The sequence below is a fragment of the Trichoplusia ni genome, chromosome 1 (assembly GCF_003590095.1).
Source record: "Trichoplusia ni isolate ovarian cell line Hi5 chromosome 1, tn1, whole genome shotgun sequence".
Lineage (NCBI taxonomy): Eukaryota > Metazoa > Arthropoda > Insecta > Lepidoptera > Noctuidae > Trichoplusia > Trichoplusia ni.
This window is the reverse complement of record NC_039478.1, coordinates 586,811-614,157: the sequence shown is the minus strand read 5'-3', so window position 1 is coordinate 614,157 and position 27,347 is coordinate 586,811. Positions and strand designations below refer to the sequence as shown.

The 27,347-nt window shown below is 33.5% G+C and overlaps 2 protein-coding genes across 2 annotated transcripts; one reads left to right on the top strand and one right to left on the bottom strand.

The window, feature by feature from the left end:
* Nucleotides 1-1,032: 1,032 nt before the first annotated feature.
* LOC113500107 (glycerol kinase) lies at nucleotides 1,033-8,393 on the bottom strand. Its single transcript, XM_026880815.1, has 8 exons — nucleotides 7,892-8,393; nucleotides 7,449-7,622; nucleotides 6,375-6,522; nucleotides 5,911-6,062; nucleotides 5,145-5,393; nucleotides 4,731-4,900; nucleotides 4,400-4,535; nucleotides 1,033-4,012 (listed from the first exon to the last, which is right to left on the bottom strand). Exons 1-8 carry the CDS (start codon nucleotides 8,132-8,134, stop codon nucleotides 3,740-3,742), a joined length of 1,545 nt encoding a protein of 514 aa, XP_026736616.1. The 5' UTR covers nucleotides 8,135-8,393; the 3' UTR covers nucleotides 1,033-3,739.
* Nucleotides 8,394-9,093: 700 nt separating this feature from the next.
* On the top strand, nucleotides 9,094-18,314 carry LOC113500184 (N(G),N(G)-dimethylarginine dimethylaminohydrolase 1). Its single transcript, XM_026880924.1, has 5 exons — nucleotides 9,094-9,732; nucleotides 11,481-11,583; nucleotides 12,264-12,361; nucleotides 12,795-13,022; nucleotides 13,594-18,314. Exons 1-5 carry the CDS (start codon nucleotides 9,469-9,471, stop codon nucleotides 13,699-13,701), a joined length of 801 nt encoding a protein of 266 aa, XP_026736725.1. The 5' UTR covers nucleotides 9,094-9,468; the 3' UTR covers nucleotides 13,702-18,314.
* Nucleotides 18,315-27,347: the final 9,033 nt, after the last annotated feature.

The window sequence follows — 27,347 nt, the reverse complement described above, 5'->3', positions numbered from 1 at the left end:
TGAAGGCGTATGCAAGAAAAGATAAGCATATTTACTACTTCCTCTGCTAGATTTTCATCGTAGGTCTTTCCAAATCGAACTCCAATCGAGAGCGAAGTCTTGGTACACGTGAAAACTTTAAAAAAAAGCATTCGCAAACACGCATGAGATTCAGCAATCCTTAATAATTTAAGATTGAAAGAAAGGCGTTATGGGGTGAGTAATCTAAAGAAAAACATGAATAATGAACTAAAAATATTTATTAAAATATACTTTCGACATTAAAACTTAAAACATGACAAAAGCGTCTTATAAAACTCTAGTCTAAATAGGCAATAATCACAAAATAGATACCAACATTATTTCAAAACCTAAAGACCTAATGAAACATCTAAATTAGTTAAAATTCCAAAAATCCACACTTTTAACCAATTCGAAACCTATTTTAGGGCTGGCAACAAACGTCTAGATCGCTTTTAAAAAAGTAACCGAAAAGAATAAGCAATCAAACGAAGTTATTTGTGCAAGGATTAGGAGTGAAAATCAAGCGAATTCTTCTAATTAATATTATATTTTTAGAACAACCCACATACTTAACTATTATGCTCTGAATAAATGAAATACAAAATAAGGGACGTCCAGAAAATGCGGCGCCAAACAGCAAAGAGGGATGAGTTGCTTTCTTAGTGCAATGATCACTTTGTCAGAGATCGCGGTGGTTTCGAAACCTACAAATAGTCGCTACTGTATCATACGAGTCATAATCGTTATACGAAGACTTTCAAAATAAAATCATGATTCAAGTAGCTCAAGTGTGATCTTCGGTTATAGCACGTTTACGTATTCAGACAATTTTGGGACATTTATCAACCTTTAGAAGCAAGTTTCGTTTAATAGCAAGCAAGCAGCAGTATTTACTAGACGCCCTCATCCCATATTTTACATAAGAACACCCTGTTATGACTTTTTAATATTTATTGTATCGAGACAGTAACATTGAAGTGAGATATCTGTAAAAAGATCTAAAAAGCAGGAAATTTAAATAATTAATTTAAAACGATTTTTTTTAATTTGCATGGATTTTTGGAACTTACTGTACCTACACCAATAAAGCCGGCCTGTGTTCCAGTACTTATAAATTGACTGTTACAATTTTTCTCGATTCATATGTCGAAAAACATTTAATATACACATAACATAAATTTAGTACCTCTGACTTGAAATCCTGAATCAAACAAAAAAAAACCTTTAAATTATTCGCATACGTATGTATGAATAAACAAAGAGAAATTAGTACGACAAAACTAAACGAGTAATTACTGTATTAACAGATATAAGGACAATCAAAACAGTTATTCCAAATAGTATTTAAACAATATTTTTAAAACGCAGATCTACATTCAAAACAACATTTCAAACATGTAGGTCTGGCAATAAATTAAACGAAGGAGTATTAATTTCATAGCCATAAAATTAAAAGAAACAATTAGTAGGTTACGAGACTAATTAGCGCTGATTATATTTCGTTTCGATCACAGATTGCAGAACTCGTACGTATTAAATTAAACGTTCAAGCATGGAATGTATATACCTATGCCATAAAATGTACGTCAAACGACACAAGGCCGACAAATAAAGATTTATTTAATTATTTCAATAAAACAAACAACTTTTCCTAATATATACATTTAACAAACAAAATAGCATTTAAAACGATACTTATAATTTATGCTAAAGTGGCCCCTAGAACTATAATAACATTGTACAATATGATTAGATCCAAATGGTCTATAATATTGCACAAACTACCGAAACCGACTAAAATTGTATACATATTATATCGCATTATATAAACTAGTTTTACAGATATATTTTAGAGCAAACAAAAAACAATTATAATCATATACATTTGCACTACTTATTGTATAAATAAGATGCACTGTAGATATACATATATTATTATCTGTGTTTCTATTTCAAAATATTTCTTGAATAAAATAACATTCTGTATATGTATTTGTATATGGGTACAACACTCATTTTTCTATCTAATTAATTATGATGTAGATATGTGTATAATTATTATAATGATTGTCTTTTATTTCGTTGTCTTTCTTTAATGTTACTTAATATATTAAATTTATAGGATCAAATTTACAAGGCATTCAATATTGCTTTAATTATCTTATCGACAAGTTAGAATATCAAACTTTGAAATAGTCTAAATCCTTTATAAGATGTTAACGCTGAATATAAACCACTAATTTCTTAATAAATCTATTTGTATGTATATCTTTTTTGATAACGGGGAAGTGGTCATAAAAAAACTGCAGAATTATATTAAGTGAAATTAATTTTTAAATAATAATCTAACGAAAAGGCTGGCACACACGTTGCAACTCTATGAACCATCTACTTCCAATGTACCCAGCTTATACCACCAAAACACAAAAAGTGCGCCAGGGTAAACAATTGCCTGTCTTGGAATCCGCAACGGAATTGACCAAAATAGTAAAAAAACACTATATCGTATATCGAGACTTGTCTAGCGACAATGACATAATTTGTAAAGAACCGGAAAATTTTATTAACCTGGATATAATAAAAAATGGCGATTAGCTTCTCGTCTAACCATAAAAACTATAATTAGACCCATTAAAAGTCCAGATAAGTAAATTTTATCTAGATGGCAAGCAGATATAGATAATAATAATAGCTAATAAACGAACAAGTTAAATAAAATAGATAAGAACTCTTTTTTCATTAACGCTTTAGTTGTTATCCCAAAGTGGGGAATTCAGAATTTCAAATTACGTAACTTACTGTATTACAATCGAGAATTTATTATAAACATTTATTTGCGTGTAACAAAACAACAATTTTTAACAATCACTCAAGACAACAAGAGTTATAAGTAATTGACAACTGATTAGTTCAAAACCATTCAACGATTTCGTTAATATTCACTAATCACCAAGCAGGTTTTAATAAGCACCAAGAAAATTAAGAAAATACTAAAAAGCAAAGTGGGAACAATAGTAGCCCGAAAAACTAAAATCAACTTTAAAATGTACGTAAATATGTATCTATTTTTCACATTTAAGTGATAAATATAGGATAAATTAGAACGACAACTTCTACCGAACATCGTCGATTAACATTTCAGTTTTCAATATTCAACCATTATTTTAACAAAGCAACAAGCTATTTATATGATTATAAAATACTATTGCAACAAACCCTCAGTTATAATTCATAAGGCACAGAAATGTGGAACATACAAACAATAATCTATCTCTTTTCGTTCAGACGTTCTTCACTAAAAATGAAAGACGTATTCGTGCGTATGAACTTATCAATTCTCTAAAAAGAACTTTTTGATGATATTGAATACATTCAAAACGACATTAAAGATGCAGATACTATTTCAACAACTAAATTATAACAATTAGGTATATAATTTTCACTATGTTAATATGTATGTAAATATAGAAAAGATCAATTCTATTAACTAACTTGAACGAGGTATATGTACGTCATAAAGATTCATCTATTGTCTTTAACATCTTAAAACTACGTCTAAATATCCAATTTATGTAAAAAGCACTCTTGGTATATTTTACTATTGCACTGTTGCTTGTGTAGGGCACAAACGTTAGAAAATCTTACTTATGTTAATAAATAAATAAAAATATATTATTGCCTCCAATGAACATCAAATTCTTCGAACAAGGCAACTTGGTGTATGAAGGTACGTTTGTCAATTTTGTTCCCACCCCAAGGACCGGTCGACGGCCATCTTCCATTGTTTGTACCTCAGGTCTCGTTCATCATCTGTGATTAGGGGTGTGTAAGTTGTTCCTGTGGTCATGGGTATAGCAGAACCTTGTTTAGAAGGCTCTACCCCCCAGTAGGCAACAAGTGCGGCGCCTAGAGCAGTACTCTCTGTGAAGCCGGCCCTAATTACGTTAATCCCAATTAAATCAGCTTGCATTTGCATGACTAAAGCGTTGGATGTCATACCTCCGTCGACCTGCAAAAAAGTGAGAACATAATTACAAAGCGTACATAAATAATAAGAATAACGTACAAAAACAATAAAAGGTTTTATAATTCAAAATAAAAAATAATAAAATAGTTGGTTGATGAATAGCTTAAAAAAGCGACATCTATTATGACCCAGATAAACCACAGACAGGACAGACTGTAGCTTAAGTTCGAGTAATATACTAAGATTTCCATAGATGGCGTTACAAAACATCATATCGAATAAATTGTTTTGAGATGGATACGAGAAACTAAGCGATTAGCTATTGAATTTATTAGTAAATCATATCTCAAATGAATTATTAAATGTGTAAGACCTTTTTCGGTATATTTTTATAAATACGGTGGATAAATGAATACATTTCGAAATTACCTTGAGTAGTTGCAGAGGTATACCGCAATCTTCATCCATGGCGTCCAAAATATCTCTCACTTGGAAGCATACAGCCTCTAAAGCTGCCTTCACTATGTGGTTCGAGTTTGTATCTTCAGAGATTCCACATATCACACTAAAACATAAACAATTAATGAGTCTACAATGATTCAAGTCTCATTATGTCCATCTAAGAGAAAATTTTCACTATAGTTATATATCGTTTTGAGGAAAACATTGATAAGATTTTTTTTTTCAGTGTCTGAGAAACCAAGCGCGATAAAAGAACCTATTTATACTAAGGCTTTTAAGAGTAAAACAAAATACCAACCCCCTAGCATCCTGACGCCAATACGGTGCATATAAACCACTGAAAGCCGGTACAAAGACAACACTCCCATTATCGGTTGCTTTCTCTGCGATCGCTTGAGAGTCTTTAGCACTTTCTAACAAACCGATGTTATCTCTCAACCAACCTAAGGCAGCGCCAGCAACAGCAACCTAGAACATTATTAAATAATAATTGATGCTTCAAGTTGAATCTAATTTTGTCTCAGTCATTTTGAGGTGTATAGAAGGGGACAGGCAAATATTTAAGAATTCTGTTTATAAAATCATGCAATAAAGATGTCGCACAAAAAAAATGATTATGTAAAATTGAAAGGCCAAAGGCAGATATTAGTTTTGCCTTATAAGATGTAAATAGCAGTGTTAGTGAGAGCAACTTATTCCAAATTTAACTTACCGAGCCTTCAAGAGCATAAAATGGTGGGTTGTTGCTGCCGAGCTGATAGGCGACAGTTGTCAGTAGCCCTCTGATAGAGTTCACGCGAATATCACCCGTATTGTATAGTACAAAACAACCAGTACCATATGTCGCTTTCGCTTGACCCTTTTGCAAACACATTTGACCGACTAATGCTGCCTGTTGGTCTCCGAGACAACCGGCTACTGGTACTCCTTTTATAGGGCCGTCAGCTATGTAGCCATAAATCTAATAAATAAATCAAATTACTCAAGAGGTGACAACCTATTTTTATTTATTTACTATCCCTACTAATATTATAAATGCGAAAGTAACTGTCTGTCTGTCACGCTTTCACGTCTAAACCACTGAACTGGTTTCAATGAAATTTGGTACAGTGATAGAGGTGACCTTGAGAAAGAATATAGGATAGTTTTTATCCTGAACTTTTGAAGATTTCTCTTGGAAACGCGATATAACCGACCTCGACGCGAGCGAAGTCGCGGGCGAAAAGCTAGTAGTAAATAAATTCAGTCAAAGATATTAATTAGGGCCATAGGGCATAGATACAGTTATCTTTCCCTTTTATTACATTTCCGGGTTACTGATATTAGTGAACCAACCTATATTGTTATCAAATGACTTTCAATTTTGTAATTTTAGGACAAGATAGTGGCATGCTTTCTTGACAACAAATTATTTTTATTACAACTTATTAAGTAACATGTATTACAATAATGAACCTTTTTATTCATGTCGCATTTACCTCAGAACTTGATTTTATTTCTGGCAGCACTGATTTTGGTACTTCAAAAAACTTTAGTAATAGTGGATCCCAATTTAGATTCTCGATGTTCATCATCATAGTTCTAGACGCGTTGGTGACGTCAGTCACGTGTTTCCCGCCATTAGGACCACCTACAATGAAGATGAATTGAATAAATGCAGACCAATTTATTTGTCTTTGTTTTGTAACATCCAACACATATGTTACATAATTAAGGATGGACAACATAATATAAGAGTAGTGCAATATTAACTTCACATTTAAGGCAACACTGGCCTCATTCCTTCTTTAAAATATCGAGAAAACGCCTCAGGACTATGTAATTCAGGGAATACTCAGAGACTAGAAGCGAGCTTAAGAAATATCAACTAGAAAAGTAATAAATGGTTCTTTTACTTTGGAGAGAAAACTAGTTCTATTATATTATTTGAGTATAATTTTACCTGTTAAATTCCATATGATCCAAGTGTCGACTGTACCAAAACAGCATGTGCCTTTCTTCATGGCATTCTTCACAGAGTCCACATTGTCGCTCAGCCATCTTAATTTTACTGCGCTGAAGTATGGTGACAAAGGCAACCCACACAAAGGCTGTAATAAATATTTATGTTTAAATATCTATAGAAAGTCATGCAAAATAATGAACATCACGGTAAGTAAGGACTTGCTTAAGCAATTAACTATCTCGGCAAGACATAAAAAGGACTACAATGTAGGATTTTGCTAACACTATGTAAATGTAAATAAATAGTAATATTTTTTTAAACACTGTTTTATTATAATGGTGTTATTGTTTTGGTGCAAATTCATTGTGACTGATTTTTATTTTAATATAGATATATGAACATTTTAATAGATACTTATTATTTCTCAACAGTGTAGCCACCTATCATGACACAAATAAATAATATCATAATGGTTAGTAGTTACATACATCTATTTTTCAAAAGACATAAGCTAATCTTCTCTAATTGCCCAAGCTTAGCACTTGCCTAGTTATAATGCATTACATTTACTTTAAAATGTATTAACTTAGGAGATAAGACAATCTCCTTATCGCCGCTAGTCTTAGTATTTTAATTATACCCATAATTGAGCATTAATCAACTAATGATGAATATTTATTAACTAAGGAGTAAACAACATATTTTATTACAGATTGGAATATTAAACAGGCAATGCTAATGGCTACTCAAACATGAGTTAACTAGAATTACATTTTTAGAGTAACCCAATACCAGAAAAACAAGTATAAATTGTAGGCAAAGAGTACTCATTAAGGAAATCCCCAACAACACATTAGTCAATGCTTGGCACGTGCATTAATGCCCACTCAATCGTCAAGACAATTTGTCAAAAAATATTGAAGATTGGCAACAATTCCATTACAAATAAATCATTAATTCTAGCCTCATTAAGCCCATAAAGATATGGTTTTATGATAGTGCTAAACTTATCACTGATACATTCTTACCGTGGTTTCTGTTACATAATAAATATTTCAATAAAGAGTTTACCTTCAAATAGTTTTTGTTTCTTGTTTTGTTTGGCACAGTGTCTAGAAGTTTATCTATGGTAGATGATGTCCTCATGTCCAGCCAGACTATTGCATTGTGTAGCGGTTTTCCTGTGTTCCGGTCCCAAACTATGGTTGTCTCTCTCTGGTTTGTTACACCAACTGATATTATGTCCTGAAATATGTAATTTGCTGCTTCATACATATACATTTTGCACATACAAGAACTTGAAACAAGTATAAATGGAAACGAAATGTAATTCCTTTATATACATACAAATTTTCCATGTCTCATAAATAATTTAGGAAAATTATGCAGGTATTTCCAAGCAATAAATCTTACCCTCTACTGGTTTCAGACGCGCAAATTATGGTTATAATGATAAATGATTTCTGAAAAGCGTTTTGATCTGTTTATGCAAGTATTCAAACATAAATATAAACCTTAGCTGAACCTCCCACTGATTCTAATTTCTCCACAGCCTTCTGAATGCATGTCGTAACAACTTCTAAAATTGCCAAGGGGTCTTGTTCCACCCAACCTTCTTGAGGAAAGTGCTGTTCCAGCTCCTTCTGGTGAGACGCTATAACTTCCGACGAGTTCGCTTTAAAAATAATAAACCGCGCACTTGAAGTGCCCTCGTCAATGGCACCAACTAGCGGACCGAATTTCCCGTATCCAGACATTATTGTCTCACACACGCGCTGTAAATAATATTGTTTTGTTTATCTTAGTGCACTTTAATCTACCGTCGTATTACTTAATGTATCTACACAACAGAATAAATAAATAAAATATAATTTATCTACACGAACAGAACAGACCGGATCTATTTACAAAGTAGTGGAAGGAAACTTTGAAGTGGGGGGATACAGAAAACTAGTGTGACCAGCCGTGGAAAAGCAAAATTTATACCAATTTACTCGTTAATGGTTCGCAGAGCCAGAACTGCAACTTATTTCTTGGAAATTTGCTTTGTACGAATGGCGAATTAGTGTTTTTGTTGTAATTAATCCTTCACAAACACATTCACAGAAACCGTAAATAGGTATTTAACAGTATTGTTTTGGTTATAAATACACATGTTCATGAAAAATATTCAGATGCATGCATTATTTTAAAAGTTTTACCATACAAGTTATGATTTTAATGAATTTTCCGCGTGACATCCCAAGTGGGTGGTTAATTAAGAAATTCTCCCAAGTTAACGGGATAGAATAATACCTTAGTGATAATTATGTAGTGACATTACCATAATGTGAATATGAGAACTGAAAAATATACATACAAGGTTTATGTTTTGACTAGATTGTTACAATTATTTGCCATGAACCTCTGATCCTTTAAGTATTGACATACCTTGACATTCCTGTTGCAGCATACGTATACCTACAGCCTTAGATTCCTACAGCATACTTGAAACAAAAAGTTTTGACTTTGACCAATGAATTGCATAAAAAAGGTCCACTTTATAACCCAATAAAAGTACCATGTTCATTTATGTTTAACAATAATTCTACTCAGTTACAGCCAAATCTGGCTGTTAGTTGTGACCTCTAAAATCATCGTACGATAATAAACTTTTCATTCTACGATTTTTTTTTTTGAAATAAGTCGAATGCAAAATGCTTTGTTGGCAACTCTACTTCAGGCAAACTCCCAATAAACTAATGTCAAATTTTCAACCCAACCCGATCCGACCGTCGACCGATCGTAGATCGTGGATCTAAAAAGTAGGCTTCGGTTGGGAAATTGTTAGGCGACCGGTTGATTTATTGTCTGGTGGCATGGCATTGGCATAATAAGATTCTCTATTACGTACTGACTGACGAGTCTAACTGCTATAGTTTCATTCGTTTTTCATAATATCTTTTCATAACTGATTTATTTGTTGGTCGTGAACTGTAGGTGTATTTCGGCAAAAAGCTATTTGCAAAATCAACATTAAGCTTCCCAGAAAGACATACTACCTGTTGAACAGAATAGTGGTGCTTATTGCATAGATACAACCCATTCAAAAATGGATTTTAAAATGCACGAATATAGTCACGCTTTAGTGGGCAAAGTGACACAAGGATCTCACCACGGGGACGGAATAGATTTCGATGATGTTCGTCGCCAACACGACTGTTACCTGAGACTCCTTAGAGAATTAAATGTGGAAGTAGTTGAAGTAGATTTGCAAGGGACACTGCATGAAAAAGTATTGGTAGAAGACCTGGCTATTATTTGCCATGGAATCGCCTTGCTGCCAAAGAGCAGTTCTACAATCGAAGCCCACAATGTAAGTATATTTTTTTCATGTTTTACCTGTTGTTTAATTTCTCAACCTGTTGCTAAGCTGGCTGTAAAACAGATGCTAATGTTTTAAATTGAAAAATGTAAATATTATTCTTTTTCATCTATCTGCTCTGCTTTACAATTTTTTATGCACTATTTTAAGATAAGAAATTAAATGAAACTATTGAAGTAATATTCTCTTGTAAGTGCATTTTTACCATTGATACAAACTAAATAATCAGGTTAGATAGGCCCACAAAACAGTACTCAGTAGGTTTTCCTATTATAATATGTTAAATAAGCATTTTTTTTGGATAATGTTTATTCCTAGGTACATTTTATTTAAAACTGAGTTTTTAGAGTAAAAGACACAAGACTACAAAAGAATAAAAGAGAATAAACCAGCCTATGTTATAACAGTCTTCTTGATTTCTTTTCCAATATTAGTACTGAATCAATTAACAGAATATGATGAATTTGGCTGATTAGAATAATGAGAATTAGTTGTCGCGAAGATATTGACACTAGCGATAAGTCCACTGGTTTATTGTTAGACTATGTTTTAAGAATCACTGCTGTAATTAACATGTTACAATTGAAAGTTACAAACCTTTAGAAATTGTGTCTCCATTTATCATGCCAGTCCTATCCACTAGGTTTATCAGTATGTCTGTAGTTCCTACAGACATACTAATCCAGCAGAATGTTGTTTTGAAATGTTTCATCTTTTGCCTGAATATCCATTCATTAATTTTATTGACATTATTTTTTATGTTTACTCATATGTGAGCTCATGATTAGGGTCTCAGTTTTGGTCCAAAACCAGTCAGGTTAATCTGATAAAATTGTAACTGTAAACTTTCATCATTTAATTATTAATTAATCTCTCGTGCAAAAGTTGCTATAAAAATTAATTGACCTAAATATATTACAAACATACAATAATTAAGTGTCAAGGATTACTAAATCCACATTTTAAACTATTTGTAGATCTATTAAAATGGCTTATATAGATCAAGGTGTTGATAAATTAATGTGACCTCATGATGCTTTGCGAATTGACATCCAGGCTTGATCTTTTTATTAATGGATTTAATGAGATGATTGTGCTATTGTACTTCGGCTGTGTATGCTCTGCTGTGGCTATTTCTATGCTGTATTGTCTGATCTAATAAAGCTTTTGTTTAAGCTATGTGCACAAATAAATAAATGATTAATTGGACATTATATTTGATTACAATTGCATTATAATTATAAACTAGATCTTGCACAAGATGCTGGCTGGCAATTTTTAGAGCTGATAATTATCTTGCTATATAATGCGTGCGACTACGCTTGCGTGATTTTGAAGATACAGCTTACGATTTTTTTAATTGGACTAAAAAAATATTTCTAGCGTGCACTTACTTTCTCACGGCTATTGTAACATTTCTCGTTACTGCTCTGCTACTATTGATTATAGCTTGATGATAAAAATCATATAGCCTTCCTCAATAGATAGGCTATCTAAGACTGAAATTATTTTTCAAATGCGACCTGAATTTATTGCGTTCAAACAAACACTTTAGCTTTGCAATATTTTTATAAATGACATGGCCTGGTTTATAAATCTTACCTCTGTATGAACTAACGAATAAGCAAAATGGCATGATCATAACTTCTAAACACTTTTGGAAACCTTTGTAGCAAAACATGTCTAAATTTAACTTATATGTTACATAGTGATTCAAAAACATTTTTGTATTGTTACAGACAAAAGTTCTAAAAGAAATCTTAACAAAAGATTTGGGACAAACGGTTATTGACAGCATTGATCCCGAGGCAAGCATTAGCTGTTCTGATGTCCTGTTTACAGGTAATTTATACTATTTATTTCTGTATGTTCAAAATGGTTAAACCTGCTTATAAAAACAATGATATTAGCTAGCAATATTGTATTAGAGTAATAAAAAAACTAATTACAAGTATGGTTACTTATTCAAATAGTCTTCTGAAAAAAAATAAAAATATTGATAAAGTAATTTTGAGACATACATGAAATCACCAAAAATTGCATTGATAAGGAATACAATTTTACTGGTAAGTGACGTCACTTGCCCCAATTCCGTACCTTTTAATTCCATATGTTTGATGCGTTTTATCTTTGTAATGCCTTATTGATTCTGATAAATTACCAATAGTTTTTAGAAATCTATCTTACTGACTATTTAGATTCATCATTGGCCTAGCCTTTTCCCAACTATGTTGGGGTCGGCTACCAGTCAAACCGGTTTCAGCTAAGTACCAGTGTTTTACAAGGAGCAACTGCCTATCTGACCTCCTCAACCCAGTTACCTGGGCCACACGATACCTCTTGGTCAGACTGACTATTTAGATTCCGTATAAAAATACAAATAAATGATTCCGTTTTCTAATAGCATATTTTCACAGCCACTCCACAACGAGTATATAAGTATATGTAAAGATGTAGTATCGTTTTATATGTGCAACAATGTGTGACTATGTAATGACAAATCACTATTATGTCTATTACAGGCCGTGAGTTCTTTGTCGGTATATCTAATAATACAAATGAAGCTGGAGCAAGTGCGGTCGCTGAAGCGTTTCCTGAGTTTCCCTGCACTCCTATCAAGGTATTTTAATGCTAGAAGGCTTGGTTTTATACGCAAACGATGTTACATTGTCATAAATATGGTAGAACCTGTCGCGGAATGTGAATATAATATGTATAGCATAGAAGGTAAATCATGTAATACCTGCATGATTCATGATATTTCTATACTATATAATAAGTTTATAAATGCAGCAATATAAGGAAAAGTATATGTGTATGTAATTATACAGCAGTAACCAGAGTTTGACTGAGTAATCTGAGTTGTATAATAATAAATCATCATAAATAGTACAAAAGTAAAACAAAATTCATTAAAATCGAAAAACAATTGCCATCTATAAACTAGTCAATAATATTGTGTTTTCAAATTAAAGTAATCTAAACAATTCACTTGTTTACTTACATTATCATTCCATTTAATGTAATACTATTAATTTCACTATTAATTTCAGATCTCTAAAGGAGCCAAAGAACTGAAGAAATACATCACTGTGGCTGGGCCAGATATTCTGTGCGTAAGTGCTAGTAAAGAGGCAAAAGAGTTGCTGAAACGGATTGAGCGTGAAGCCAACTACCCTTATCAGACCCTGACAGTTCCAGAGGATGAAGCAGCCAATTGCCTTTATGTTAATGGCACCCTTATTCACAGAGCTATTGAGGAAATACCTGAAGCATTTAAAGTAAGTTAGAGCAGCTTCTTTAATTTATAAAATACAACATTGAATTAGCGTACTAAGTTGGTTTTTGAAACAACAAGTCGACGACACGTGGAAGCCTTTTTTTAGGCGATGGAGCCCTTTGGGACACCCGCCCATTCAGGGTGGGCAACGGGTAGTGTCAGCCTCTTTGCGACTAAACCTAACCGCCGGGTAACCCGAATCGCCTGCCCTTTGCTGCTTTTTAAGTCCTACTTTTACAATTAAATAAAATATTATAAACTCGTGCATAACATATCTACGAGTCAAAGAATCGCCGCACGAAAATAAGATTAGAAATGAGCTTGTTAACCATACTTAGTTATTTATTTTCTGCTCGCAAATGAAAAATGGACTTAATGCCTGAGGCATTTTATACCAGTCAAACATAGGGCGCCGTATACATAACAAGAAGTAGATGCATTGTTCAAATTGTTTAAAGGTAATCCTCAGTTATGTGTTGTTTACGAATAGCGATAACTGTTAACTGTTTTATGAAATAATGGCTGTTTGGCATATTGCATAGTTATTCATATATTTAAAACTAAATTTCCAGGTGTTCTGCGAAAAGATCGACTTCGCCCGAAGATCAATTTGTTTTTCTGAACTCGCAAAGTTGCCGGCTGGATTAAGTTCGTGCAGTCTGCTGGTGAGGAAGCCTTAAATACGGGGAAAGCAATCGGTATTCGTAAAGTTGTTTGCATCTGGTGATAGTAGCATTGTCCTCTCGAAATAGTAGATAATATCAGCATACATATATAGTGTTATGAAGCAAGCACTGCCAAGATCTGCGCATATTGTTGAAGTTTACGTATAAATTTAAAAGGTAACTAATTAATAGATAAAGGCGATTAGAATCAAAAAAATATGGCTGCAAGAACTTAATATGTAAGCACCTAATGTCTACTATCATCTGATGTAAAAGAAAAAGAAAAAGTAAAAGGCAATGCCTATGTGTTCAAAAGTAATACCAATGTCATGCATAAACTAGCTTCTGGTTATGAAAATAGTGCTTCTGTAATTTTGTTAATCTTTGTATTTTAGTTCGTTGCATAAAATAGACAGGGTACATTTCCGTGCAAGTTTAAGACCAAAAATTGCGTCAAGATGCGACATCAGTAAGAGGATGAAAATTTATTTATTAAATAATCAAGTGTAGGTCCTAAAGCAATCCCATTGTAATGAAGCTTAGTTAGCTTAGTTAAATTGTTTGTTTAGAAGTTTTACACATCTGTATAGGCTCTAACCGACGTGACGGTGTGGCATAAACCGTGCGGACGTTATTAATGGAAATGTACCTTATGAAAAGTCATATAAAACCAAGTAAACTCAATTAATGAAAAACGCTTAAGCTTACCAGAACATGTAGCATAAAGAGTTAATGTTCTCAAAAATATCTATGTTTATGATTATTTATTTTCTATAACTGAATGAGAGTGAAAGCCCAGCTTAAAACTTCCTTAATTGTTGCTTTTTTTGTAAAATTATATACACACACTTATACCATTTCTAATGGTGTGTGTTTGGTCAGCGGTTAAAGATTGCCGCAAAGAGTATCTATTGTTTGGTGACAATTTAATGAAGCGGACTTTCTGCCCACACATTATTTGAACTATTTGTTCAAATTCAAAATTGCCAAATTCTTTTATCTTAAATATTCTATTCTTCTAAAGACTTATTTCATTTCCCATATTTAAAACAAAGTTTCGTTTAACACCGACTACAAGCATTTAATTATTTAAGGAAAAAAAGTGAGTTCGTGTCTAAAAGTCAGTGCTTACAAAAGTTTTCTTGTAAAATATTTATTTATTCCTTTTTTTCCACTTTACCTCAATAACTTATTATTTCCAACACATGCATAATATAGCAGTATTTATAGATTAAGGTTATCACAAACTGCTTAGTGAAAGCTTTTATTGTTGACCGACTAAGCAAAGAGGTTTCAACTCATTAGAATCTTCATGTTTATATTTGTACCTGTAACATGTATTATGTAGCCTCACTATAATGTGGGTTATTATAAGATTAAAATATATCGGTACTATTATACATAAACGTACAATGATAATATTATAACCTAAATTGGTTTTAATCAGTGTTGTGAACAAAACGAATCTCGTTTTCAACGACCTTCAAAAAGGAGGTTGTCGTTATTATCTAGGTGTTTATGAACCTCTATATTTTTTTTTCTTTTGTGTGATTATTTAGAGAATCAAGTGTGCAAGTCTTTGTAGTTTAAATTAGCCAAGTTTCTTAATGTTTTTCCTTTAAGACTATTGAACTAAAACGTGTAGTTTTAGGACTCCCTCATAGAATTTGTGTATATTTAACTGAATACAACCATTCCCTTAGCTTCAAGACTGAATTTACAACGCTTTTAGAGCATTATTATTAGGGCCAAGCAGTTGATTGTAATTGTTGTGACGACACTTGAGCCCAGCGCCTGAGCATATAGACTAAATACAAAACGTACAAAATATTATCCCAAACTAAGGGAGGCAAAGGTGTTTAGTACAAATGTAAGAGTTTATTAAATACCCGTGACCTATAGATATTCTTAATGTTTCCTTTTCTAAATATTGAGATTAAATCCTCAAATACTTGCTGTCTTCCAACAAAACAAAATGTGCTGTTGGTTTTTGAGCTTCTTCAGTCTTTTTCACGGAAGCCTGTGATTATGAATCTTCTTGGTAACTAGAAAAAATAACAACGGAAATATCTATTGTAAAATACTTTTACTTTTCATGAAATACTATCGGACGTATTCAAAAACTATAAAAGTGTTACTGTCAAGTGGAATGACAGACATCAAGTTACGAGTGTATATATATGACATATGACGTCATAGGTCATGGTTATGGCTATATACATAATTTCTTAATTGAATGCGCTCGTAGAGTTCAATGATAACATTCTCTATTCTACTTATTCCCTACGATTTTTATCAGCTGTTTCGGGTCATTCCACAATCTAAACCCTAATATTCCAAACTTTGTATTCCTTATGACATTCCCCTTTTAGATAATAGGTGTTTTGTTTTCTTTCAAAGTTTTCAAGTTTTTGTTGTAATAATTCATAGAAAATATGATAAGTGATCTTATAATCTCATGTTATTAAAATTGTAATCAAATGTGTTTAAAATTATATGTTGTTATGTGGATTCACAGTATGCAGTATTAATACATAGTAAGTGAGAATATTAGTGAAAAAGCCGGTCAAGTGCGAGTCGGACTCTGGCACTGAAACCTCAGTCATAAGTCATCGTACGAGTAGATTAAACGAAAATAATATTTGAAAAAAAAATGTCGTTCTTTAAGTTCCTGACTGTACCAATTGCTGCCTAATCTTCTTTTTTTCGGCAACAGAAATTGAATGATTTAAACTCTAGCTATGACGGATCACCAGAACAGAATTAAACAGAGCAAAATAAACCATGTTGGCTACGGCGGCCAATCATACTGGGTCCCGCCAAAGGACGCTTAATAGAATAGTCATATAACACAGTATAACACGGACAAAAGACCTTTGTGTGGGGGTTGTTCTTTTTATCGAGACAATTTGAGACTATTGTATGATATGAAAATACATGTGAATCCATATAATTTTCTTTTTTCGATATTGTAATCAAATTCGTAAGACAATGTTGCGTCATATTTACTTGAAAAATTATTTATTATAATATATTCTTTATAAAATGTAATATATCCATTGTTAAATGTTGGAATACACATAAAATATCTTGTTTTCGTCATTTAATTAAGTATAGTGATTAATATTGTTACTTTGATGATAAAATCACAACTTTTGCATTTTATTATTTGGTTTTGCAAACATTCTTAGATGTAACATATTATGGATGTGTATTTATTTGTAATACCTGATATTTAGTCTGAATAAGACATATTATTATCTACATATTTATTAATATAATTATGTAGTCTTTGGTTTAAATCCTCAAGTCTGACCTGTCGTTTTATCTTAAATGTTGAGCAATAAGAACTATTTAATCACATGTATTTATAGAATATTTCAATAATTACAAATGTATGAACTATTTCTGTAGTCTTAGTATGTATTATGTATTAAATATTTGCCCCATTCTTAGTCTATGAAGTATTTTGTACGTGTTCATAATATATTCGCTATTTACAGGAAAGTATAATAATGTTAAAACATTCTGAATTTTAAGATTTTATATCCTTCATCACTAACTACTTCAAAATCTTATTCTTTGAAATAACTTGTATGACAATAAATGAATTAAAGCTGGCAGTTGACAATACATAAACTAAATTAATATATTGAATTGCAGTGTAAAGGTTTTCGTATTAATATTGTGAAAGTGAACTTAATATCCATGTGCAAAAGATTCATTTTTTATTATAATAATATTGTGAAGTAATTTGAAACCCTTTTTACAATGTGGATTTTTGTGATTTCAAAAGTATACTAACATTTAAATTTGTTTTGGCGTCGCGCCCTCTATTCTGTAACTCTTGCGGCTAAAACCAAGGGAACTTTCATCGTAAATTCGCACACATGCTAAAGCTGTGTTTATTTGTTATTAATTTATTATTCTATGCACAATCATTCCTTGACTCTCTAGTATTAATGTATTATGTAGATCTGATGTAATAATATGATTATTTAATTCTCTTCTTATGTATTAATAAGCTGTATATGCGTTTATCTTATCTAATGATTTTAAATGCGAGTATCTCTCCAATGTGGCACTCGTTAAAGTATATTTCATTATAATTAACAACTAATATGTTTTATACATTGTGCTTAAGGCTTACTGCCCCTTCTTAAAACGAAACCTATAGTCGTTTTGGAAGTGAGACGATACTACAATTGTTGTCTCTCTTTCACAAGTAAGTAAATCAAGTCAAGAGAGGATAAGAGGTCAACTTGCATTTAAAAAAACATCTCATAAAAAAGTCTTATTAGATACTGATACTTGTGGTAAAAACAGGTAAAATAAAACAAAGAAATCGTCTGCGCGCTTAATATTGATCTTGAATAGTACTTTTACATTTGTAGAAAAGAGATGGCGCTACCTGTACCTTAGTGCTTCATCTCTTACACAACTGTACTGGTCCTAATTTGAGAGCTCTTGGTCCAGGCTTCGCGCTTAGCGTTCAGCAAAGTTTTGCCTGCAGGTTAAATCCTCGTGTATTACGACGATAAAGAAATCAGTGTTGTGTATTTTATACCTAAAATATGGATGTGATTGCATGTTAGATTTGAAATAAATTATGTACCTATGTACTTTGACCTTGCGTTTTATTTTGATCCCTAGAACCGGTGTTGTCACTAAAAGTAGTGTGAGCCCTCATGGGATGCCTGGCAGATGTGAATCATCGAATAAAACTATAAGTAAATAATAGGTTATTATTTATAAAATATAAATTGCGTGCCCCGTACAACTAGATCAACCATTGTTGGGCACGAAAAAGGACGGTTTAACAAACGGTAACCCTCGCCTTAACGCCTTAAAAAGATAACCGAAATTAACAAAACGTTAGTAGACAATACCGCATCGCGACTCGCGTAACCTCAACGAAGTAGGAACTTCAACCGAATAAAATCCCGGCATACTGCCAGAGTCACGAAATCGTTTACGCATGTTGTACGCGATTCTGAATGCTGCTGGTCCTTTGAGCTTGTCAAGGGATGGCTGTAAAGAGTCCGGCTGCTTGGCCTGTTACCTGATCGAGTGAGCTCTTCCTGCCAGCTTCTTCCGCGGCCGCTTGGCTGTAGATCACAGGACAAGCGGCGGACTGAAGTTGCGTGGCGGAGCCTCGCCAAAGCCTGTAGTGCCACGCCAAAAAACATGTTTAGAGTTGTCCGACAATTTTTCTGTTTTAAAAGATAATCTTCCTAAAAACATAATTTCCTACATGTTTACGGTATCAGCCTCGCTTAGATTATAGACTTTGTTCGCTTTCGAGCTGAAAACGCCATTTTCAAGTAATTTATCAGTACCATAACCTGAGTTATGGTTACAAGCAATAGTGCTTATTAATATTCCGTCTTACTCGCTCACTGGAAACATGCCAATATTTGTGCAAACCGGCTTTTGAAGCGATCAACAGTCGTTGAAGACGGGCAAGACACTAACGGCTGTGTTGTGTGCACAAAGGCTTGAGACTATTGCCGATACAATATATATAGAACAAGAATTGATACATCTGCCAGTCATTTAAAAAAAAACGATTCTATGTTCTACACTGGGTACAAAAATAAACAAATTCGAATTGTCGAATCGTAATCTCAATTTTTATTGACAAAGCAGCGACAGAAAAAGCACCCGTGAGAATTTCAACTTTTTGCTGTCACGGTTTATGAGACTGTAGCTTGGCGACCGACGAAGAAACAGCGATGTCTTCAAATCAATCAAATCAAAACCTTTATTTGCTCAAAGTATTTTAGAAGCGGATCATACACTGAAAAAACGACGTCGCGGGTATCAACTACTAAAGTTTATGAAAGTGTAAAGTTGGTAACATTGTAGACAGTAATCTCAGGATCGAAATAAAACAGTTTTGAAATGATTTTTCCAATAGAAAGCCACTTTATTTGTGACCGTCATATCAAACTCCTTAGCGGTATACATCATAGGATGGTTAAAAATTGTACCTAATAAACTATTTAAAAAAAAACAGCTGGCCAAAGATAGTGATAATTTTGTACTGAACGGACGTCAGTAGATACATACACTTTTTATAAATTTCTTAGGTCCCTACTACCTACTGTTGTGCATAGAAATTCGTTTAATTAAACAACAAATATTTAGACAAAATAAAATATACAACGATCGCCATGCAATATGTACAATTCACTTCACTTCCTACACACCGACATGTTTGCAACGTTGGTAAACAAGAGCCAAGTAGAAACTAACAAAACTTGAAGGTATGGGTTGTAATGTAAAAATAGTAAGTTTCCATTCATTTCCTCTGCATTCTTCGTATTGTGTGTGGTTTATAACCGACTACGAATAAAGTCCTGAATTGTTGTGTTTTTTTCTCCCTCGCTCACGCTCTGCGCACATTTACAATAGCTTGTTGGGTACAAAGACTCGTAATGAATTTAATCATTATGTATGCAGGATTTTTCGGAAGTGGCCTGCGGTGTCCCTTCTAGCATTAAGAATTTTATTATCGCGTGACGTTATTTAGATACTTGTAATGTTCTGGTAAGAGAAAGAGCGAGAGTTCTAGCTACTGCATGTCTTTAAATTGACCAGATTGTATGAAATTTTACGTGAAAACACGCTACTCCAATCGCGTCAAATGGGTGTTATGAAATTTACATCGAGAGATAAAGCTGCTAAATCGCTTAAATAGTTAAATTAACACTGTCGGAAAAAAGTGTAGTTATCTACTATGCATTTCTAGATTACCATTTGTTTTGCAGCAAAATAGTCTAGACCGTATCCGTAGGGCTACGCATCCGCAACCACAATAATATTACTTTTAAGATGTGGTGACAGATCCTCAGATCAGCGGATACCAATTATTCAAGTTCCGCTTTCTGTACAAACCCATAACGAATACTTAACACACATTAAAAGGCAACAAGTAAGGAACTCCGTCTCTCCACTCATGTAATATAGAAACAGTAGTACAGTAACAGTAGGTAAAATCTACTTAAATTCGTCTGTCAAACAGCGCAGTCATGCTGTCCAGATCAAAACTACACGCGACATTTATTTTCAGCCAGAAATACATTTCAGTTATCGATACCTACTATTTTATGTGCAATCGAGCGAACCGCCTAACAAGTCACAAGCAATGTGACATATTTTTTCTGTGATATCGTATCTTGATATTACCGTATCGCACATGTCAGTATCCGAACGCAAAGCTTTCAAGTATTAATGAGGCGCGGCCCAAAAGCGGGTAGTCTGCGTCTGACGCGAATCTTTGCCACTTCAGGTACCTAATGAGACTCTTACCTCGTTACAGTGTCAGAAAAATACACCTAACTAAATTTCGTCAGACTTGAGTGAGTGAACGCTTTTAGCACGAAATAGTGCTTCTTTATAAATTCATGGTAAACGGATCAGGTTTTTTCTTGACTTTTTCTTACATTTTTTCTTTATGATGTTTTTATGTAAGAAAATAACAAAATACCACTTGTTTTTATGTAGCTGTTTGGTCATTTTTGTTGAAGGAAAATAGGTCATTTGTGTGTGTGTCTCCTTATTTTGTTCTCAACTGGTTGTTTTCTAGAACTCCAGATGACTTTCAAATTTTTGCATAAAGTCAATAGGTAGGTACATGTGTTACTAAATATAATTCAGAGAACTGTTCCTAACATCCTAAATATATCATCAAATAAAACAAACCATTAAGGAATCCGCCACTTTTGTATAATAACTTACATTATACCAATAAAAGGGAATTGCCTCAGGGCCGAAGCGAGGCGTCGTTATTGGTCACAATATCTATTATATTGTTACCACTCTTGTTGACTCAGTGAAAGCTAATCGATCTGACGCGTTATTACATTTTATCGAGTTCGCAAGGAAAGAAACACTTCTGTACGAGAGCTTGTAGGGATTGTCGACAGTAAAACGTGCTTCAATATTTTCTTTGTATGATATATGATACAAAGTTCCATTTGCTTCTACTTCAGGTGTGGAAATGAAATTGCGTTTAGGTAATACATTTACAAATAATATAAATGAGGCATTTCATATTTGGTTTCTTTTTCGCTCCGACTCCAAAATGATGAGTTTGTGTTATATTTGTGTCCGTGTGTGAGTTTGTCTGTCAATGGCATTTTAGCTCTCGGATGGATGAACCGATTTTGATTATGATGACGTTCAAAGATGATTAATTTTTGAAGATAATAAACTAACTAAAACTAATCTAAGCCACAAAATGGCAAATTACTATTTTTTTTTAGCCCTTAAATATTTATAACAAGTTTAAGCGATTGACTAGTAAATTATCAGAAAGATAACAAAAAATATCAAATTACTTTTGTCAGATTGATATACACTAAGCCTAATAAAATACGACTTCAAATACGACTGGGAATTTATACGATTGTCTAACAAAAAAAAAGATAGGCATCAGAGAGGTTTATTTTCATCTTGGACCAAGTCGTACTAACCACCGCTGCTACTATTAAGCTGGTTTAACCACAAAGGCCCGGAGATAGACTAACTTCTTAATTTCCTGTTCAAATATATGCAGAATCTGTGCATCATGCACACAAAACTTTAAAAGTTAGTACACTTTTAGTCACACAACGACGCTATTGAACAAACTTCGACGTACCTACCATCTTTACTTCGCAGTAAAGTCTTAAGAGAACCCAATGACAGGGGTAGGTAACTCTTAATTATACCGAGAAGCGAGATCCCTGGCTCTCCGCGGAGTTCTTTCAATTTGACTTAGGTGACTTAAGTTTGCCAAATAAAACTGGATTACTTGCTAGCTAGGGTTTTGAGAAATGTTTATTGTAATTTCTGGTTGAATAAAAAGTATTCGGGCTTATTCGGAGATTGGATTTGTGTGTATTAAAAAAATATTGGTAATAAATAAACAAGAAATGATTTCTCTTTACTGAAAATTGTAGGTACAATATGTAGGATCATCATTGGCCTAGCCTTTTCCCAACTATGTTTTTGTTTAACCGGTTTCAGCTAAGTACCAGTGTTTTACAAGGAGCGACTGCCTATCTGACCTCCTCAACCCACTGGGTTGAGGAGGTCAGATAGGCAGTCGCTCCAACCCAGTTACCTGGGCGACACGACGCCCCTTGGTTAGACTGGTTGTCAGACTTTTCAAGCTTCTGACTACCTGTAATGACTGTCAAAGATGTAAGAATAACAGCCGGGACCCACAATTTAACGTGCCTTCTGAAACACGCAGGAACTCCTTATGACAAAGATGGTCACCCATCTACGGACCAACCGCGTCAAGCATAGCTTAACCTGTGATCGTTTCACTTCTGCGGTTATAGCTTAGCCTAGGATAATAAGATACAATATAATATTTAATAATTCTCAGAGGAACTTTACAATCTCCTCATTTCCCTGATCATTTTTGGTGATTGACTCTAAATTTTCTTTCCCAAAATTCGTATTGGGTAAATAAAACGGATAAATAATAACAGGTAAATAAAGATGAAGACACTCATCCTTAACCTTGAACAATGTACCGTCTCTATTCTATCGTGGGTAATAAAAAGTAGGGAATAAGTAGGATGAAAACACAGAAATAATAACGATCAACGGATAAAAACTTTCCCTAAAATAACTTAAGGGAATTCATGTTTAATGCATGGGTCGGGAGGTGCTTCGGAAAATCGTTGGATGACTTCTCAAGTTTGCTACTTCATGTCTTTAAGTTTTCTTTGTTTATTTTATGTAAACAGTATAAAGAGACCGTTGGTTTTCTTGTGTTCAGGAGTAAAGAGGCATTTGATAGAAGTTTCTGCTTCGTTTCGATGTCTATTCTTTATTTAGATCTCATAAAAAATTGTGTATACTTATTTAATTATATTGTTTTCATATTTTACAATTGCTTTAAAAGCTTATTTTGTTTTCTAAATTCTCCACTTGTTTCATAAATAAAAATACTAAAGCTTCAAATAGATAAATGTTTTCAGATGACCAGATGAGATTATGTCCCAAAAATGGCATTAAAACGGCCTTATAAAAATAAAAGGATATACGAAAGACAATATTTATAGAACAATCGAATGTTATTCAATGTAATATTGTTCTTTCAAATTGTTTCTGTAATACATAAACGACTTACTTGTGTTTGTAAAAGGACTTAAAACAGAAATGGAAAATGTTCGTCTTTTGTTTCTTGTTAAGCTGATTGCCTTTAGGATGTCAGTAAAACACTTCGTCACCTTTTAAAAGAGAGTTCTCTCTACACACAGCATTTTAGAGATCTAGTGCATCAACATCCCCCAAAAATGGTTTATCAAAGATTGAGAAAAATGTATAGTAAGTGAGTAATACATTAATAGAACAACATACCTTGGTATACAAGAGTAGAAATAATTTTAGAAATACGGGTATGCAACTTGCGCAGACTTCAGATTGAGAATAGAATAAATCAGTTACAAAAAAAAACTTTAGTCACATGCCTTCAATGGATGGATGCTAAATATAACAAATCCATTATTTCACCAACTTCATCAATGATTACATTTCAGGGTTACATTTTTTGAAAATGCTGTTTGCTTTTAGTGAACGTCTATTGAATTTTGAAAGGGTTAACCACCCTTAATTGCTTAATTGAGGGAAAGGTCCATCTTCGGACCTTTTGCTAAATTTGTCTTAGTTAGCGAATTATATGGGACGGCAGTAAGTTAAGGTCCCCAATTCATAAATGGAATATATACAAAAAGCCTGGACACCTATTCTTCCTGTTTCATTCTTGCTTTCTTAAAAGGCCTTTTTGCTAAATTCATTATAAATATTTTATTACCACTTCTACATTTATGATACACGTGTTTCCAATTTAGGGCTTTTAGAAATTAAAGACCAATACTTTTTTTTGAAATAAATACCTACTTATTCAAAAGTAACGAATTTCAATGTACCATTTGAAACGAAGAGACTATTATAAGTAACCATTTGTCGGAACCGAAAATAGTTAGACATTCAAAACCAGTTTTCATTCTTCGGTTTCAGTAGAAACTGTCTGTGTGAAAGACACCGGTCTTGCGTAATCACAAAGCACTTTCAATTTATCTAGGTACTCTTTACTAAATGGTTGTGCTGTAGCAAATTCTCTTGTAATTTAGGTTGCTTTGAATCTATTTACATGATCCATGCATACAAATCGCAGTCCAGCTGTAACCACAATGTTTTCCTACTTTGTGTAACAAACTCTTTACATGTTTCGACGTCGAACCTCGTTCCGCTCGCGTTCCTTCCGTAATCTCAAACGCTAACACGCTGTTACGATTCCGGGCCCAAATGCGCGTGGGTATCTATGTTTCGACGTGTCTTCTGCATTCGGTTTCACGGCGAGCGGTTAAAAATTTCCACTCACGGCATTTTTGTTTCACCGCTGTTTCTGAATTGTTCGTATTAAGTTTTTGTAGAATGTAGGTAGCGTTTATCTTGCCCGCTAGTTGCTATTATCCGGCGTTCTCCGAACATTTTGGGTGAAATGTTGCAGCGCGCCGACTTGTCACGTCGCCAGTGTCAAATAAAATAACAGATTATCGAGCGGAGGCTCCTGTTTGGAATAACAAATCTTTAATGGTTAAAAGCGATTTCGGATAAGGCAACTCGGCGTAACTTGGAAACTTGGCAAAGTATGTTAATTTCTTAATATGATTATACTTTTTAAACTTAAACAAGGAACGGCAGCTCCTTCGTTTGAGGTAAAGGCTTGGAATAACGAATTACTTTGGCCACTAAAAGCAGATATGCGCGGCGTACCATTTAAGTATTTTAAATTGGCTTCAATAAAGATTTGCTATCCAATTTATCGGGGCGATTGAAATCAGGTCAAGGGAATTGATATAGAAATAGACTTAATGGCTCTCATAATCTGCACAAATACTTCAAATGTATAGGTTAATTATTGTTTAAAGGCAGGAAAGCAAATGATCCAAACTGGTTAATAGAAGTTTGAAATTTGCATGCGAAAACTTTATATTTAGCAGTTATAACCATCAAAAGAACTGCAAAACTATTTAAAAAAAATCCGAAATGGTCGCTGGAATAATGTAAATAAAAAATAATATGATAAATATGCATTTAAAAGCAAAGGCACGTTTGAATTGGAACGATAAAAAAATATTTTACTAATAGGTATAGTTGAATTATAATATTAATTTAATTTTTTACGTAAGTAAGTCGAAGGTAAGGAAATTTATGTAATAGTGGGATTAGTTGGCAATGTAAAAAAAAATCCTTCTATTGCCTGCTATGATCCAAGATTTTTAATCGTCGAGCAGAGTAAAGTACAACTTAAAGTCTTATAGCGATCGATAGTATAATCCGGTCTAAGAGAAGGAGTTATAACTCCATTGTCTTAAAAAGAAACTAAATAGCTTTGAATTGAATTAAAATAAGCATAAACCCTAAATATGTTTGGTGCAATAACGTAATTACTCTGCGGTCTGTTGGGGTCAGTTAGGCTAAGTTTAACCGGCATTTCGGTCATCGGATCAAAATGATTAGTAGGTACTTTGACAAATTGCAAATCGGTTTGACAAATTGCAAGTTGCTTTCAATTTTTTCAATGTACCGACACGTGACTGTGTCACTGTTGAACATTAATAACTTTTAGTATGAGCCAAATAAAAAAGCATTCAGTAATAAGTCTAGTTTTGATATGTTTTCTGTGAAAGTGTGTTTTGTTACAATCATTGTTCATCGCTCAACATTATTAGGATTCTATACGGCGTGCCCACAGATACAAACCTGTAACTGTTTCTTCGCTGACTTTCCGTCTGTCACCAGATATCTAATAAACTAGCTAGGTAGGTGAAATTTTCGCATATGAAGCATTTATGTTGCCACTACATCGACAAATAATTAACATAAGCATCCAGATTAAGCAATGGATTTCATGGTTGTCAATTTTCATTTGTATGTTTCTTAACCCTATTTGTACGCCGCCCTTAGTCTTGCGAATCTGAATCGCACTTTATTTTTTTCTCGTGTGGACTAAGTCAGCGGTGGTCTAAGATGGGAAGGAAAATCTTGTCCCTAAATAAACTTGTACAAAGCTTGATAGACCTTGAGCTTTTTGACTCAAAAAGTCAAATGGGCAAAAATTCTACAACAATATTGATTTGAAACCGGCAATGTCCTGACATAGTTTTCTGGTGCCATAGATAAGCTTGTGAAATAAACATGTATTAATTTACTTCATTAAAACTACGCGTGATACACCTCTCGAAAAGTGGTATTTACTTTCACTCACTTCAATTTTGAAAATGCGTCCGGTTTCCAGAAATAAGGTACGAATACGAACTTTATTAATATAATATTATTTTATTTGCGGTTTTTCTCTATTGAAGCGTTAAATTTATACGCTAGACGTCTAGCAGTTCCCAATACTAACTCGTCTTATAAATGTACCCGCCATTTTCTACAATTTTCTGCGACATATCGATTACGCGTGGTAGTTCCAGCTTAGAACAAAGAGATCTAGCCAACCGCGCGTACTCCACAATTTTCCCGCGCTAACCATTTCGCTCGAACATGCATCTCCGCAGCTCCGGTGCGATCTCGGTTTTTTGAAACAGGCAAAGGCACTGATGCGATTTGCTTTGAGACGGTGAATCACCGTTTGATATAGTTCC

Bases quoted from the DNA above. Each gene is read 5' to 3' on its own strand.
- LOC113500107 (XM_026880815.1), bottom strand. From the start codon at position 8,134: ATGTCTGGATACGGGAAATTCGGTCCGCTAGTTGGTGCCATTGACGAG. The intron at 6,523-7,448 runs GTAAACTCTTTA...TATTTATTACAG, and splicing joins GAAACAAAAACTATTTGAAG to CCTTTGTGTGGGTTGCCTTT. The intron at 6,063-6,374 runs GTAAAATTATAC...TCTTCATTGTAG, and splicing joins GATCATATGGAATTTAACAG to GTGGTCCTAATGGCGGGAAA.
- LOC113500184 (XM_026880924.1), top strand. From the start codon at position 9,469: ATGGATTTTAAAATGCACGAATATAGTCACGCTTTAGTGGGCAAAGTG. The intron at 11,584-12,263 runs GTAATTTATACT...TGTCTATTACAG, and splicing joins TTCTGATGTCCTGTTTACAG to GCCGTGAGTTCTTTGTCGGT. The intron at 13,023-13,593 runs GTAAGTTAGAGC...CTAAATTTCCAG, and splicing joins AAATACCTGAAGCATTTAAA to GTGTTCTGCGAAAAGATCGA.